Source organism: Hemiscyllium ocellatum, chromosome 37, assembly GCF_020745735.1.
Source record: "Hemiscyllium ocellatum isolate sHemOce1 chromosome 37, sHemOce1.pat.X.cur, whole genome shotgun sequence".
Taxonomy (NCBI): Eukaryota; Metazoa; Chordata; class Chondrichthyes; order Orectolobiformes; family Hemiscylliidae; genus Hemiscyllium; species Hemiscyllium ocellatum.
The window spans coordinates 20,188,924-20,204,269 of NC_083437.1; the positions used below are offsets into that span (position 1 = coordinate 20,188,924).

Below are 15,346 nucleotides of genomic sequence, written 5' to 3' on the forward strand. Positions count from 1 at the left end.
CCCCCCTCCTTCCCTCTCTCTCCCCCCCCCCCTCCTTCCCTCTCTCTCTCCACCCCTCTCTCCCTCTCCCTCCTCTCTCCCTCTCTCTCTCCCCCTCCCTCTCTGGGGGTGGAGTTCCCCGTTCCCATGGAGCTGGTTACGCTGCTCCAACACAGACACAGACGGAGAGAGACGGAACTCGGCGACAACCGGCTTCTGGGGAACCGAGAACCCGGCAAAACGGTGCGAGTGCCCGGTGGGAACGTCCTGAGACCACAGAGGGAGTCTGTACACCGGGTGGGTGGGTGTAAAGTAGCTGAGAGTGGAGTGCGAGTGTGCAAACTGGGTGTGAGTAGAGTGAGTGTATAAACTTAGTGCGAGTGGGGTGTGTGTGTGTAAATCAGGTGTGAGTGGTGCGAGTGTGTAACTGGGTGTGAGTAGAGTGTGTGTGTAAATCAGGTGTGAGTAGAGTGAGTGTATAAACTAGGTGTGAGTGGGGTGTGTGAGTGTAAATCAGGTGTGAATGGAGTACGAGTGTGTAAACTGTGTGAGTAGAGTGAGCATGTAAATCAGATGTGAGTGGAGTGTAAATGTGTAAATCAGGTGTGAGTGGAGTTTGAGTGTGTAAATTGGGTGTGAGTAGAGTCAGTGTGTAAATCAGATGTGAGTGGAGTGTAAATGTGTAAATCAGGTGTGAGTGGAATGTGAGTGTGTAAACCAGGTGTTAGTGGGGTGTGAGTGTGTAAACCAGGTGTGAGTGGAGTGTGTGTGTGTAGACTGGGTGTGAGAGGATTGTGTGTGAGAGAGGAGTTTGAGTGTGTACACTGCGTGTGAATGGAATGTGAATGTGTGAGTGGAACCTGTGTGACATTAATTTTCAAATTGTGTCTGGCCATAGAACAGCTTCCAGATGACTGAAGGACAGGGTTCAGTGTGGGCTCCCTTGCTGTTTGTAGTATACATTAATGATCTAGACAAGAATGTTGAGGGTATAATCGCTAAGTTTATAATGACATAAAAATGTGTATTGTGGTAAATAATGAGGAAGAAAATCTTAGACTACAAGATGATATGAACAGATTCATCTGAAGGGCAGAGCAATAACAAAGAGGAGTTTAATCCTGAAAATTATAAACTCATACATTTTGGGAGGACTCAAGTCTAGAGTGGATACATTGAATGGTTGGACCCTAAGAAGTACATGGGATCAGAGGGACCTTGGTGTGTATGCCCATGGGTCCTTCAGGGCAGTAAGACAGGTAGATAAGGTGGTTAAAAAGGAATATGGGATACTTGTCTCTGTTAGTGAAGGCATTGAATACAAGAGCAGAGAAGCCATAACTGGAATATTATGTGCAGTTCTGGTTGACACTGTATAACTAAAGTCCCCATCGCCCTAGAAGATGACTGAGCTGCTCTCTTAGAACATAGAACATAGAAAAATACAATGCAGTACAGGCTTTTCGGCCCTCGAAATTGCGCCGACCAAAGCCTACCTACACTAGCTCACTATCCTCTGTTCGTTGGATGCTGCCTGAACTGCTGTGCTCTTCCAGCACTACTGATCCAGAATCTGGTTTCCAGCATCTGCAGTCATTGTTTTTACCACTATCCTCCATATGCCTATCCAATGCCCATTTAAATGCCCATAAAGAGGGAGAGTCCACCACTGTTACTGGCAGGACATTCCATGAACTCACGACTCGTTGAGTAAAGAATCTACCCCTAACATCTGTCCTATACCTACCACCCCTTAATTTAAAGCTATGCCCCCTCGTAATATCTGATTCCATACGTGGAAAAAGGTTCTCATGGTCAACCATATCTAAACCCCTAATTATCTCTTTTATTAGAGAGATGACTGGCAGTGGTTTAACCTGAGGGTCACCATGCCTCAGGCAAGGGCAGAGGTTGAGAAAGAGAGTCCTTCATTGCAACCCATATCTTTCTTCAGAGGGTGCAGAGGAGATTCACCAGGGTATCACCTGGAGTGGTGGGACTCAGCTATGCTGAGCGACTCGGTAGACTGGGATTGGTTTCCTGAGACTGTGTGTGTAAAGATGGAGTGTGTGTGGAGACAGTGTATGAACGAAGTATGTGTGTGAACATAGACTGTGTGTGAACAGTGTGTGAGTTTGTGCAGACAGTCCATGGTTGAATGAATGTGTAGATCAGACAGGGGGCTTCCATTCTGTGAAATCCCAGACTGGGATAGGGTGGGCAGGTTTGGGGTTTGGCGGCAAGGACCATTTCTCAGGCAATTTCTGTTTGTACAGTTATTTCTGACAGTAACAGATTGCATTATCATGGACAGAGGGGAGTGATGGGGCAGCAATATCCCAGCCACTGCTCTGGGTTACTGAGCCTGACCAAGTCATCTCTGGCTAATCTCAGCTCCTCTGCACTAAGAGGGAGGACGTTGTTGGAGTACTGTCCATTCAACCAGGAATCCTTTCCTGATTTTCCGCTGACTCTTGTGAGAGCAGGGCCAGGGACTGTCCAAGATTCCATCCACAGCTGGATATTCTGAACCTTGCTGTGTGGATTCAGGCATAAGGAAAGAGGCAAGATGTGCAGATTGGACCCTGCAGCCCCCCCCACCCCATCCTCACACCAAAAAGGAGAAATGCAGGAAGAAATTGTCATAATCATCCAGATCTAAATGAATGAGTCCTGTATTTGTTTGCAGGGATTTGGTAGTTTTGGTAAAGTCTCACTTATTGTTTCCTGATGAAGGGCTCTGGCCCGAAACGTCGAATTTCCTGTTCCTTGGATGCTGCCTAACCTGCTGTGCTTTAACCAGCAACACATTTTCAGCTAAAGTCTCACTTATTGCCAACTCTAAATGTTCTGAGACATCAACTTTTCTTTGAGTAAGGAACCCGACAACATTTGGTGAAATTTTTGGGTGGCATGGTGGCACAGTGGTTAGCACTGCTGCCTTACAGCACCAAAGACCCGGGTTCAATTCTGCGTGGGTTTCCTCCGGGTGCTCCGGTTTCTTCCCATAGTCCAAAGATGTGCAGGTTAGGTGAATTGGCCATGCTAAATTGCCCGTAGTGTTAGGTTCAGGGATAAATGTAGGGGAATGGGTCTGGGTGGGTTGCGCTTTGGCAGGTCAGTGTGGACTTGTTGGGCCGAAGGGCCTGTTTCCACACTGTAAGTAATCTAATCTTTTGTCAGAGCCAAACCTCTTTCCTCTCCCTCTCCCACAGTCTAAAACAATGAAAGCATGGTCATGAATTAATGATTCAAAATGAAAAATAAGATTATTTTTCATAAAATAAAATGAGAATCTATCTTGAGAAAATTGGTACAATTTTTGACAGAACTGGTAATTGTGCAGATTCCTATTCCTAAAGCATTACTTGGAGATTCTGAGGCTATTTCTGAAGTCAAAAGTCATGCTGCACCAGATTACAGTCCAACAGGTTATTTGAAATCACAAGCTTTCAGAGCACTGCTCTTTCGTCAGATTCGTCAAATCTATGACTTCACCTGATGAAGGGGCAGTGCTTCGAAAGCTTGTGATTTGAAATAAACCTATTGGACTGTAACCTGGTGCAGCGTGACTTCTGAGTTTGTCCACCCCGGCACCTCCACACTATTTCTGAAGAAGTTTGGGGTGGGGGTGCTTTCTGACAGGGTCCTGTCTGATGTTTGTCCATCAGAAGAGGTAATTTCATAACTTTGTGGTGATGGTACTGATCCCTCTTGCTGGTTTGTTAAATGCCATGTCATTGGCCTATTCAAGGGGCATTTTGGTGTCATTTTATTTTTTCTGCTCTGGTATCAAAGCATTAATTGGCATATATGTATGCCAGGCCTTCTTCAGATAACCCACTTTGGAAGAGCAGCGTTTTCTGGTACTGTTAACATTTCTCATTTATTCCCATGTGTTAGGCACTGGGATGAAGGGTTATCTGAAATTTTCCAATGGGATTTACACACTTAAAACCAAGACAACAACCATCGGACGACTCAAGGAATCAAACCTGTGTTTGCAGGTGAGGAATGTTGATTACTAAACACTGTGGGACAGCCCTGAGGGGTGAACAACAGGGGGGAGAGGGAGAGGGGCTGCAGCATGCTGGTGGACACAGTCAGGTGACACATTTTCAGAATTCCTCAAAACATTAGTCAGGCTTGGGGCAACCTTTAAGTCTCACACATTTAAACTTTCCATGATTTAATCTGAAGGGCCAGTAAAAATTGGAGGCATTATTTTGAGAAGCGTTGTGACCGCAAATCATAGCATCTAGAAAGTGTGGAAAGAGGCCCTTTGGCCCACTGTGGGCGGCACGGTGGCACAGTGGTTAGCACTGCTGCCTCACAGCGCCTGAGACCCGGGTTCAATTCCTGACTCAGGCGACTGTGTGGAGTTTGCACGTTCTCCCCGTGTCTGCGTGGGTTTCCTCCGGGTGCTCCGGTTTCCTCCCACAGTCCAAAGATGTGCGGGTCAGGTGGATTGGCCGTGCTAAATTGCCTGTAGTGTTAGGTAAATGTAGGGGTATGGGTGGGTTGCGCTTCGGCGGGTCGGTGTGGACTTGTTGGGCCGAAGGGCCTGTTTCCACACTGTAAGTAATCTAATCTGCACTGACCTTCTGAAGAGCATTCCACCCAGACCCACCCCCCCTCCCCTTTTCCCCATGGCTAATCCATCTAACCTGCACATCACTTGACTGAGGAAGGAAACCAGAGCAGCCGGAGGGAACCCACGCAGACGCAGGGAGAATGTGCAAACTCTGCACAGACAGTTGCCTGAGGGTGAATTTGAACCTGGATCCACAGTGCTATGAGATAGCAGAGCTAACCACTGAGCTCATGGGCTGTTCCCAGTAAGATACTTGGGAGCGCATCGTTTATCTGTCGCACAATACATTACTGGCCAGTAACTGTTACTGATCCATTCAGGGGAGGTGAGGGCCTATTGGTATCATCACTGGACTGTTAATCCAGAGACGCAACTAATGTTCTGGGGCCTGGGTTTGAATCTTGCCATGGTCAGGGGTGGAATTTGAATTCAATTTTAAAAGAATCTGGAAGTAAGAGTCTAACGATGACTATGAATCCGTTGCCAATTATTGGGGTAAAAAAAAAGTTGACTTACTAATATACTTCAGTGTCTAATGTCCTCCCTTTAGGGAGGGAAACCACCATTCTTACCTGGTCTGGCCTACATGTGACCCCAGACCCACAGTGGCCTCTGGGCAATTAGTGACGGGCAAGAAATGACTGATGAAAAAAAAAATCTGCACCTTTCTTACATCACTGCAATGAACCAAGGTATTGGGTACATGGGTAAATGTGCCCACATTGCCTCTCACCCACTGCCCCTCCTGTTGTTGCTACCAGAAACCAGCAGCTGGAGAGGCCCAGTCTCACTGAGTGTGAGATTAACCTCGGTCATATTGAATGATGCAGCTCAAAAGGCCACACAGCTCTGTCCTACTTTGAGTTTTGACTATTGAAGTTGCTGAATAAATTCACTTACAGTTTGTCATTGAATCTTTCTCTCTCAGAATAGAGGGATTGATGACCGACACGCCCTGATTGAGTTGAACGACTCTGAGAACTGCTTTGTTGTCCAGGACCTCAATTCCTCAAATGGAACGTTTGTGAATGACTGCCGTATCCAGAACGCAGCGGTGAGACTGGCACCAGGAGATGTGCTGCGTTTTGGGATTGGGGGTGACACCTATGAGTTGCTGGTGGAGACTGTTCCTTCGGTGAGTGGGGCATTCAGACAGAAGGTGCTGTGGGGTTGGAACGACACCGTGAATGTTCTGAAGACAGTGGCGTGTGGTAGGGTCCAGCCTTGATTTACCAGGTATCGCACCGGTCTCTGTGTCAGGAGGGTGAGGGTACACCCATGACCTCTGCAGTATCCCACTTCAGGCTATTTCTCCCACTGAGGGTGTGCTGCACTATCTGACAGAGATATCAAACAGAGGTTCTGCTTGCTGTTTTTGTGCACCTAAGAGATTCTGATGCACTATTTCTGAGAACAGTGAGGGGGAATTTTCTTGGTGTTCTAGCTAATCTTTAAGCATCAAAAAAGATCATTAGCTTGTTGTTTGTGGGATCTTTACTGTGTGCGGAATATTTATTGAGTTTGCTACAATGCAACAGTGACCTCACTGTACAAGTGTACTCAGTTGGCTGTAAAGTGCTTTCAGGCATCCTGAGATGGTACGTAAATACAAGTCTTTGTTTTTCCTTTGCACTGTGTTCCTTTCCAGACTGGCTATTCTTCACGTGTGAATATTGTCATTATCAGAAAGTACCTCTCTGTCTGAGGGCAGCACTGCGTCTATATTTAATCAATCTGAATATCAGCCCACTTTCCGGCCTGAGTCACTGGAGACTGATCAAGATCATCACCTTTTAGTAATATTCCCTGCTCTAGCCAGAAGTACCAAGGTGGGAGCTCCCAAAACGCTGCCCCAAGCTGAGGTTGCTCACTCTATGCCGAGCTGTTTTTGAGCATTGTGTGATTATGATGGTTTCTGGTAACTTTCCCAGGCAAGCTCATATTTACAGAAAAATATTTGCAGAATCATAGAATCCGAAGTGCAGGTGGAGCCCCATCAAATCTGCACTGACCGTCCAAACAGCATTTGACCCATCACCCATCCAGTCAGTCACCATTTCCCATGGCTAATCCACCTAGCCTGCATATCCTTGGGCAATATGGGCAATTTAGCATGGCCAATCTACCTAATCGTTTGAACTGTGGGAGGAAACCCATGCAGACACAGGGAGAACATGCAAACTCCACACGGTCACCCAAGGCTAGAATCAAATCCAGACCATTGGCAGTGTGAGGTAACAGTACTAACCAGTGTGTCACCATGTCTCCCTGTTCCTACTTGGAAGAAAACTGAAGGTCATAGAGTTACAGAGTCATAGAGATGTACAGAGCCTTCGGTCCAACTCATCCATGCGACCAGATATCTCAACCTAATCTAGTCCCATTTGCCCCATATCCCTTTAAACCCTTCCTATGCATATACCCATCCAGGTGCCTTTTAAATGTTGCAATTATACCCACTTCCACCGGCAGCTCATTCCATACACACACCACCCTCTGAATGAAAAAGTTGCCCCTTAGGTCCCTCATCTTAAACCTATGCTGTCTATTTTTGGACTTCCCCATCCCATGGAAAAAGACCTTGTCCATTTATCCTATCCATGCCCCTCGTGATATTATAACCCTTTATAATGTCACCCCTCAGCCTCCGACGCTCCAGGGAAAACATAGCCCCAGCCTGTTCAGCCTCTCCCTGAAGCTCAGATCCTCCAGCCCTGGCAACATCCTTGTAAATCTTTTCTGAACCCTTTCAAGTTTCACAACATTGTTCCGATAGGAAGGAGACCAGAATTGCTCACAATATTCCAACAGTGGCCTAACCAATGTCCTGTACAGCCACAATATGACCTCCCAACTCCTGTACTCAATACTCTGACCAATAAAGGAAAGCATTCCAAAGGCCTTCTTCACTATCCCATCTACCTGTGACTCCACTTTCAAGAAACTATGAACCTGTACCTTAAGGTCCCTTTGTTCAGCAACACAGCCCAGGTCCTTACCATGAGCTATATAAATCCTGCCCTGATTTGCCTTTACAAAACGCAACACTTCACATTTTAATCTAAATTAAACTCCATATGTCACTGAAAGCCAATGTCGGTTATAGCGTCATGAAATTATCACCAACTTCTGTTAAAAAAAATCTATCTGGTTCACTAATGTCCTTCAAGAAAGGAAATCTGCCATCCTTCCCAGGTCTGGCCTGCATCCAGACCTTCAACAATGTAGTTGACTCCTAATTGTGCTCAGACATAGTCTAGCAAGCCATTTAGTTCAAGGACAGTTAGGTACAGGCAACAGACTTGGTCTTGCCAACGACACCCACATCCCATGAAAGAATTAATTTTAAAAAGACATTGATTTTGTGACCTGTCACTTTGCAACACCAGTTCTGTTGTACATCCACATATTACAAACACTAACTGCAGTGTTGTGTTCTACAGTAAAATAGCTAAAACGTTGGGTTTTATTTATTTTCAAGACCAACAATTATAAATACTGAAAAACAGCAAGCGCTGGAGAGATTCAGGAGGTCTGTTGGCAGAAACAGGGCTAATGTTTTGACTAGAATATGGCTCTTCTTCAGAATTCCACCAAACCAGATCACCAGGTCTGAGAAAGTGAGGGGAGAGGACCAAGTAGAATCTCTGAGAATGATGTCAACATTGGCGGTTTGACACAGGTCAGGCAGAGGCGAAAACAATGACTGCAGATGCTGGAAACCAGACTCTGGATCAGTGGTGCTGGGAGAGCACAGCAGTTCAGGCAGCACCCAACGAGCAGCGTAATCGACATTTCGGGCAAAAGCCCTTCATCAGGAATAAAGGCAGAGAGCCTGAAGCGTGGAGAGATAAGCGAGAGGAGGCTGGGGGTGGGGAGAAAGTAACATAGAGTACAATAGGTGAGTGGGGGAGGGGATAAAGGTGATAGGTCAGGGAGGAGAGGGTGGAGTGGATAGGTGGAAAAGGAGATAGGCAGGTAGGACAAGTCCGGACAAGTGATGGGGACAGGGCTGAACTGGAAGTTTGGAACTAGGGTGAGGGGGGGGGAAGGGGAAATGAGGAAACTGTTGAAGTCCACATTGATGCCCTGGGGTTGAAGTGTTCCGAGGCAGAAGATGAGGCGTTCTTCCTCCAGGCGTCTGGTGGTGAGGGAGCAGTGGTGAAGGAGGCCCAGGACCTCCATGTCCTCGGCAGAGTGGGAGGGAGAGTTGAAATGTTGGGCCACAGGGCGGTGTGGTTGATTGGTGCGGGTGTCCCGGAGATGTTCCCTCAAGCACTCTGCTAGGAGGTGCCCAGTCTCCCTAATGTAGAGGAGACCGCATCAGGAGCAACGAATACAATAAATGATATTAGTGAATGTGCAGGTAAAACTTTGATGGATGTGGAAGGCTCCTTCAGGGTCTTGGATAGAGGTGAGGGAGAAGGTGTGGGCGCAGGTTTTACAGTTCCTGCGGTGGCAGGGGAAAGTGCCAGGATGGGAGGGTGGGTTGTAGGGGGGTTGCGTGGACCTGACCAGGCAGTCACGGAGGAACGGTCCTTGCGGAAGGCGGAAAGGGGTGGGGAGGGAAATATATCCCTGGTGGTGGGGTCTTTTTGGAGGTGGCGGAAATGTCGGCGGATGATTTGGTTTATGCGAAGGTTGGTAGGGTGGAAGGTGAGCACCAGGGGCAGTCTGTCTTTGTTATGGTTGGAGGGGTGGGGTCTGAGGGCGGAGGTGTGGGATGTGGACGAGATGCGTTGGAGGGCATCTTTAACCACGTGGGAAGGGAAATTGCGGTCTCTAAAGAAGGAGGCCATCTGGTGTGTTCTGTGTGGAACTCTGTGGGCAGATGGCAGGGTGTGTGTGGAATTTACTGTAGAAGCAATGCCAGGCCAATAGTAGGTTGTAGTGAAACTGGTCTGCAATATTATTACAGAAAATTATTCGACCTGTCTTAGTTTATCACAGAATCATGGAATGTTACAGCACGGATGTAAGCCTCTCGGCCTTTTGTTCCTGAACTGGTTCATTGTTAAAGCAATTTCAAACTAATCCCACTGTCCTCTTCTTCCCCCACAGGCCCTACACTTTACTCAGCTTCAAACTTTCATCCAGTATGTTTTCTGACGGAAGTGTGCAGTTATCTACCACAGCCACTCAGTGTGGGAAAGCATTCTCCCATTCCCCTCCGCATGACAAAAATCTTCTCGTCTGGTCCCTTTTGATTGGAGCAAATTTAAAACTGCTGTTCCCTTATCACTGACACTCAGCCACAGGAAACAGCCTTTCCCTACTCGTTCTATCAGGACTGTTTTGATCATTTCACATCCTCACTTACATTTTCCTTTCGCCTTTTCAGCACCTGCTGCTCCCAGTATATTCAGTCTTTCCCTATAAGTTGTCTCCCAGCACTATCATTACGTTCATCCACACTCAATATTCTTCACTCTGGCCTAAATAATGTTTTGTACAATTTTGTCATAACTCCTTACGCCTGTACCGTATGACTCTGTTTATTAAACAGCTTTATCTACCTGCAATCGCATGCTGAGGGGCTTTAGTTTCTGAACCTAGGGGTATCTATTTCTTCAAATCCTTCAAGGATCCGGAGCACTCCTTTGAGATCTGGGTGGTGCAGTGGTTAGTTGGATTCGATTCTCCCCTCAGGTAACTGTTTGTGGAGAGTTTGCACATCCTCTCCCCAGGTTTGTGCGGGTTTCCTCTAGCTGCTCTGATTTCCTCATCCAAAAATCTGCAGGTGAGGTGGATTAGCCATAGGAAACGCAAGGCTACAGGGACACTGTTTGGAGGGTAGATGCAGCCTTGATGGAATGGCCTCTTACCACACTGTGGTATCCTTCCACAATGGGAAAAGCCCAAACATTAACTACGTCTTCCCTGATGATGTGGAAAGCGAATGTGAATTTGGAGCCTTCTGATTTTTCTCTGTCCTGCCATGAATATCTCCCTTTTGACTGAGTGACCAGGGTCGAACATTGTATTCCAGGTGTTTACTCACCAAGGCATCTCCTCTCATGTCCAGCCTGCTTACAGTTCATCATCACCACGGCTTTGTGTTTGATGCTGTTTGGACATTTTGAGGCAAGTCTGTGCAGACTGCTATCAAGTGCCGACCCTGCTTGTTATCCTGATAAAATGTTCTTTTCCTCCTCTCCCCTCCCGTCAGATGTTCTGCCCTCCGGTCAGTCAGCGGTCAGCGTGGCCTGGACACCTTCAGATCATCGAGGACTCTCAGCCCCACTCCTGCCCCGTCGCAGTCTCCCAGCTTCCTTGGCTGCCCACTCAGAGTTCCAGCAGCGGTCCGAACGGCTGGATTCAAGGAAACAGTGCAACTATTCCTCACCCGCCCCTGAAGAAGCGGGCAGCGAGTGCGGGCAGTAAGCGAGTGACCAGCGCACCCCCCATTGGCACCAGCAGCAGCAGCAGCCCACCCACTCTCAGACGAGGTATAAGCACTCATTGAAAACGGGCTCTGCAACCAGTGCCCTCATCAAGGTGGCATCGCGGTTCAGTGGTTAGCAGTGATACTCAGCACCAGGGACCCAGGTTCGATTCCAGCCTCGGGTGAATCATTTAAAAGGCATTTGGGTGGATATAAGAATAGGAAGGTTTTAGAGGGATATGGTCAAGTTCAGTCAAATGGGACTAGATAATTAAGAATAATCCACGAGTTGAATCAAAGGGTCTGTTTCCATGCTGTATGACTCTATGACTGTCTGTGTGGTCAAGATTAGAGTTGTGCTGGAAAAGCACAAGATTCCTCATGAAGGACTTTGGCCCAAAACATTGATTTTCCTGCTCCTTGGATACTGCCTGACCTGCTGTGCTTTTCCAGCACTCCACTAATCTTGCCCCTAATCTCCAGCATCTGCAGTACCCACTTTCTCCCCCTCAACTGTCTAGTTAGCACGTTCTTGCTGTTTTTGAGTGGGTTTTCTCTTGGTGCTCCGGTTTCCTCCCACAGTCCAAAGATGTGCAGGTCAGGTGGATTGGCTATGACAGGGATGGGGTTGGTGGAAAGCTCTATGGTGGATTGGTGTGGACTCAATGGGCCGAATGGCCTGCTTCCACACTGTAGGGCTTCCACGGTCTCACATCGCCACCAACTGGTTCAGAGGGGCACCCTGTGGGGACTGCAGTATGTACACAGAGCTCAGGACTTACTCCATGTCTGACCTCCAGCTGTCCAAAAGGAATCTTCCAAAATGAAATTACCAGGGGCCCAGGAAGGCAGCTTCTGTTGTAGGGTGAGCTTTATGGAGTGGAGGTTCAGCTACTGTATGACTGAGTCTCTGGGCTGCTCCAGAACTCCCTGTGTTTGACTCCAAAAGGGCTACAAGGCACCTACTTACAAAGTAAGATCCAGCAGAGGCTGGAATTCTGAAACTAAACCCGAAATGGCTAGAAATGCTCAGCAGCTCGGGCATCATCCAGGCAGAAAAAAGAGGCAGGTGAAAGTGAGGCCTGCAGATGCTGGAGATCAGAGTCACGAGAGTGTGGCGCTGGAAAAGCACAGCAGGTCAGGCAACATCCGAGGAGCAGGGGAATCGACGTTTCGGGCAGAGCCCTTCATCAGGAATGAGACTGGGAGCCCCGCGGGTGGAGAGATAAATGGGAGGGGCTGGGGCTGGGAGGAAGGAGGCTGGGATCCGATAGGTGGATGGAGGTGGGGGTAATGGTGATAGGTCAGAGAAGAGGGAGGGGAGAAAGAAGATTGAATGTTTCTGGTCTGTGATCTTATAACCTGGAAATCAGGTGAAAAACCAGTAATACCTGGAAATAGATGTACTGGTAATTCGGGAGCTCCATTTGGCATTATCGAAGAGGAATTGGACCAGTATGCAACATTTGCGAGTTTCACTGGATTTTCCTTTAGGAATAGAGTCCTTTCATTTATGCCATTGACCTGAATGATGCCAGAAGAAGCAATGCAGAACGTGAGGGGTAATGCACCTTGGTTTAAAACAGCTGCATATGCACAGGGCTCCCAGCTGTGTTCTGTCTGGTGTTGGGGGACCAGTATAATAAAGGGAACCCATTCACCATCATCCCTTGGGAGTCCTGGGAGCGCTTTCTCCCTCAGCACTGTCTCCTGAGCCCAGTTTATGATTGGTCAGCAGCAATTGGACTCTGCACACTGCAGCTGTTGTACAAAGAATACTTTTCTCCATCAGCTCAGATTAAGCAAGGATAAATTCAGTTTAAGGCACTGTTCGATTCATTGTGAATTCTGCCCACCTTCTACCCTTTTCCCAACCTCAGCTTATAAAACCAACCAAAGGGTCACCCATCTCCCAACCAGCTGTTGGATCTTGCTGTGCTGGTTGTGCCCACACTACGGATGTCTCTCCCGCTGAATTAAAATAACTTTGTGAAACATTCTGAGAGGTTCTAACCCACATGGTTGGAGTGAGAAGTGAGAATGCAAGTGCGGTCTGTTCGATATAATGCGATAATTCCTTTCCTTTGCGATCCCATGTTGTAAGAAAATTGAGTAATTCCAGCACTATTTAAACCAATGGGACCAGAATCACATTATAGCCAATACAGGTAAGGAAAGTTCACATTTTACAAATAATGGTCGAAATTCTTCACTTGCATTCTCGCCAATTCACATCAAAGAAACATGCGTTATAGCAGAACCGACTTGTAGGATATTTTGAAAACCAGCCCCATGTGTGAGTAAAGAAAGCAAGTATTCTGATCGAAAACAAGGACGTCACAGTGTGGAGTGACATTCAGCCCATCTTGCTGTGCTAGCTCCTCAACTGGACTACCTCAGCCACTGAGCTCTGCTTTATCAAATAATCTCTACTTGTATACTGCAGTGTTCACTGCAGGCTGCAATCAGATGGATTTTCTACTCCAAAGAGATGTGGCTGTACAATCATTGAGCATATTCCAAGAGAGAAGTTGATAAATTTCCTTATGCAGGTAAGTGCGGTTGAGGCTATTAATCGAAATGAGTGCTGGAGCAGCCTTGAAGGGTGGAATGGTTGACTCCTGTTCCTATCAGTGACCATCTGTTTTAGTGACATGAGTTGACAGAGGAATGTTACCTAAGATAAGAGAACTTTATGTTCATCATTAACACTGCCCTGAGCAAACACAAAGCCTTAATCGAACAACTTACCCTCAGGACAGTACCTCATAGTGAGTAGCAGTCCCTCAGTACTGCCCTGGAAGGTCACCCTTGATTATAAATTCTGGAATCAAGCTTGATATCAAAGACAAACATTGTTCCTGTTACGTCAATTAATAAAGGTATTGCATTCCCCCTCTTGAGCTGAATGCTCCTCTCCTCTGACACTGGCTGTCTAAACATCCTTGTACTTTATACCTTTTGTACACTGATCCTGCAACACTGCCAATCCAACTTTACCCTCCATCATTTACAGCTCCTTGTCAGGTTTGATGTCACTGGAAAATCTCCCCTCCACTTGCCCACCTCCCTGCCTCCGTTAACAATCCTTCTCAAAAGCCTCCTCCACAACCTCATCACAACTTCTCTATTCTCCTCCCCTTCTCCCATACTGTCCACATTTTGTTCTTCATTATGAAGCAACGTGAGATATCTGTGCAAGTAGGGAGCACGAACGTGGTGCTGCTATTGGTGGTGGCAACGTGAATAATAATTTGCCTTCTCATTAACAGGAGCCTGGACTAATACCCCGGGTCGATCTGTGGGAAATGGGGTCCCTTTTTGCAACTCTCAGAACCAGGAAATGCTCTTGCAAGAGAAGGTGAGAGAAATATGCAATTCCTGCCCCAAACCCCAAAACAGTCCTAAACTTTGCTCATCACAAAGTTAGTGCTATTGCTGCTAGTAGCTCCTCCTGCTGGCAGAGGTATGCTATAACAGCATTCCCCACTTGCACTATCCTCACACATCCACTGTGCCTCACCCTACTGTTGTTCTGTGACATCCATCATCCAACAACATCTAGACTGACCCCTCTTTCAGCTGCCCTCCACCTTGCCCTCTGAAAGAGCTTTGAGCAATTGGATATAACACTGATCAAACTGAGTCATTGATTCATTTTGTTCCCTTTCTGTGAAGATTTTATGCTCCCTATGTTTCTCTCTATTCCAGTTTGTGTTTCACTTGTTTTATTTTTGAGGTGTGAGCTTGTGAAAGGTTCTATATAAGTGTACGTTTATATTTTTCCCGACCAGTATGACAACACTGTGGCTTTATGTATTTTGTCTGGGTTTTGTTTTTGAAGAGAGATTTTAAGGCAGAGGTGCCGAGCTGTCTATTGAAAACTTGTCAGATAAACAGATTGTGAGACCTTGGTTTTTTTTTAAATGTTGGAATAATAGAAGCAACCTGAATGGGTGGGGTCAACTCCAAAAGAACCGGGATTTTTAGTATTAGTTTTCAGGAGAAGCTACTGGGGTCTTGAAGGTGCGTAAGCTATTTCTTCCGTCTCTCGGTTTATAGCTAAGAACTGGGGTTCTCTTCCTGCTGCTGGAGTTGTATGTGAGACAACCTATTTTTCTGAATTTTCCTTTGTGAAGGGTATGTTAATGGGATGTTACTATATAGGAACAGTTGACAATTCAGTAGCTAACAAATCTATTATTTTATTCAGTTTTCCAATAGAGTTAATTATTCCCATTTCCCATCCTTCTGTCTGTATTTTAATTATAGTGTGTGAATAAAGTGTGTTTGCTTCAAGCCTTGTAGTTTGACCAATCGAATCGCATCCGGAACACAATACCTGGCGCTTACCTTTGACAATAAGAAAAGTTAAGGTCTAGGCTGTA

At 46.7% G+C, this 15,346-nt stretch overlaps 1 protein-coding gene across 7 annotated transcripts in view; it reads left to right on the plus strand.

The window, feature by feature from the left end:
• Nucleotides 1–117: 117 nt before the first annotated feature.
• Nucleotides 118–15,346, plus strand: part of fhad1 (forkhead-associated (FHA) phosphopeptide binding domain 1) — a 158,268-nt gene continuing 143,039 nt past the window's right edge. For 5 of the 7 annotated variants that reach the window (XM_060852107.1, XM_060852114.1, XM_060852110.1 and 2 more), the window contains exons 1-5: nucleotides 145–222; nucleotides 3,883–3,986; nucleotides 5,502–5,708; nucleotides 10,743–11,022; nucleotides 14,231–14,319. In XM_060852107.1, the coding sequence (XP_060708090.1) occupies nucleotides 3,891–3,986; nucleotides 5,502–5,708; nucleotides 10,743–11,022; nucleotides 14,231–14,319 (672 nt within the window). In that variant the 5' untranslated portion in view covers nucleotides 145–222; nucleotides 3,883–3,890. Of the gene's footprint in view, nucleotides 277–3,882; nucleotides 3,987–5,501; nucleotides 5,709–10,742; nucleotides 11,023–14,230; nucleotides 14,320–15,346 lie in introns of all 7 variants that reach the window. The other 2 variants (XM_060852108.1, XM_060852109.1) reach the window with 2 other exon arrangements.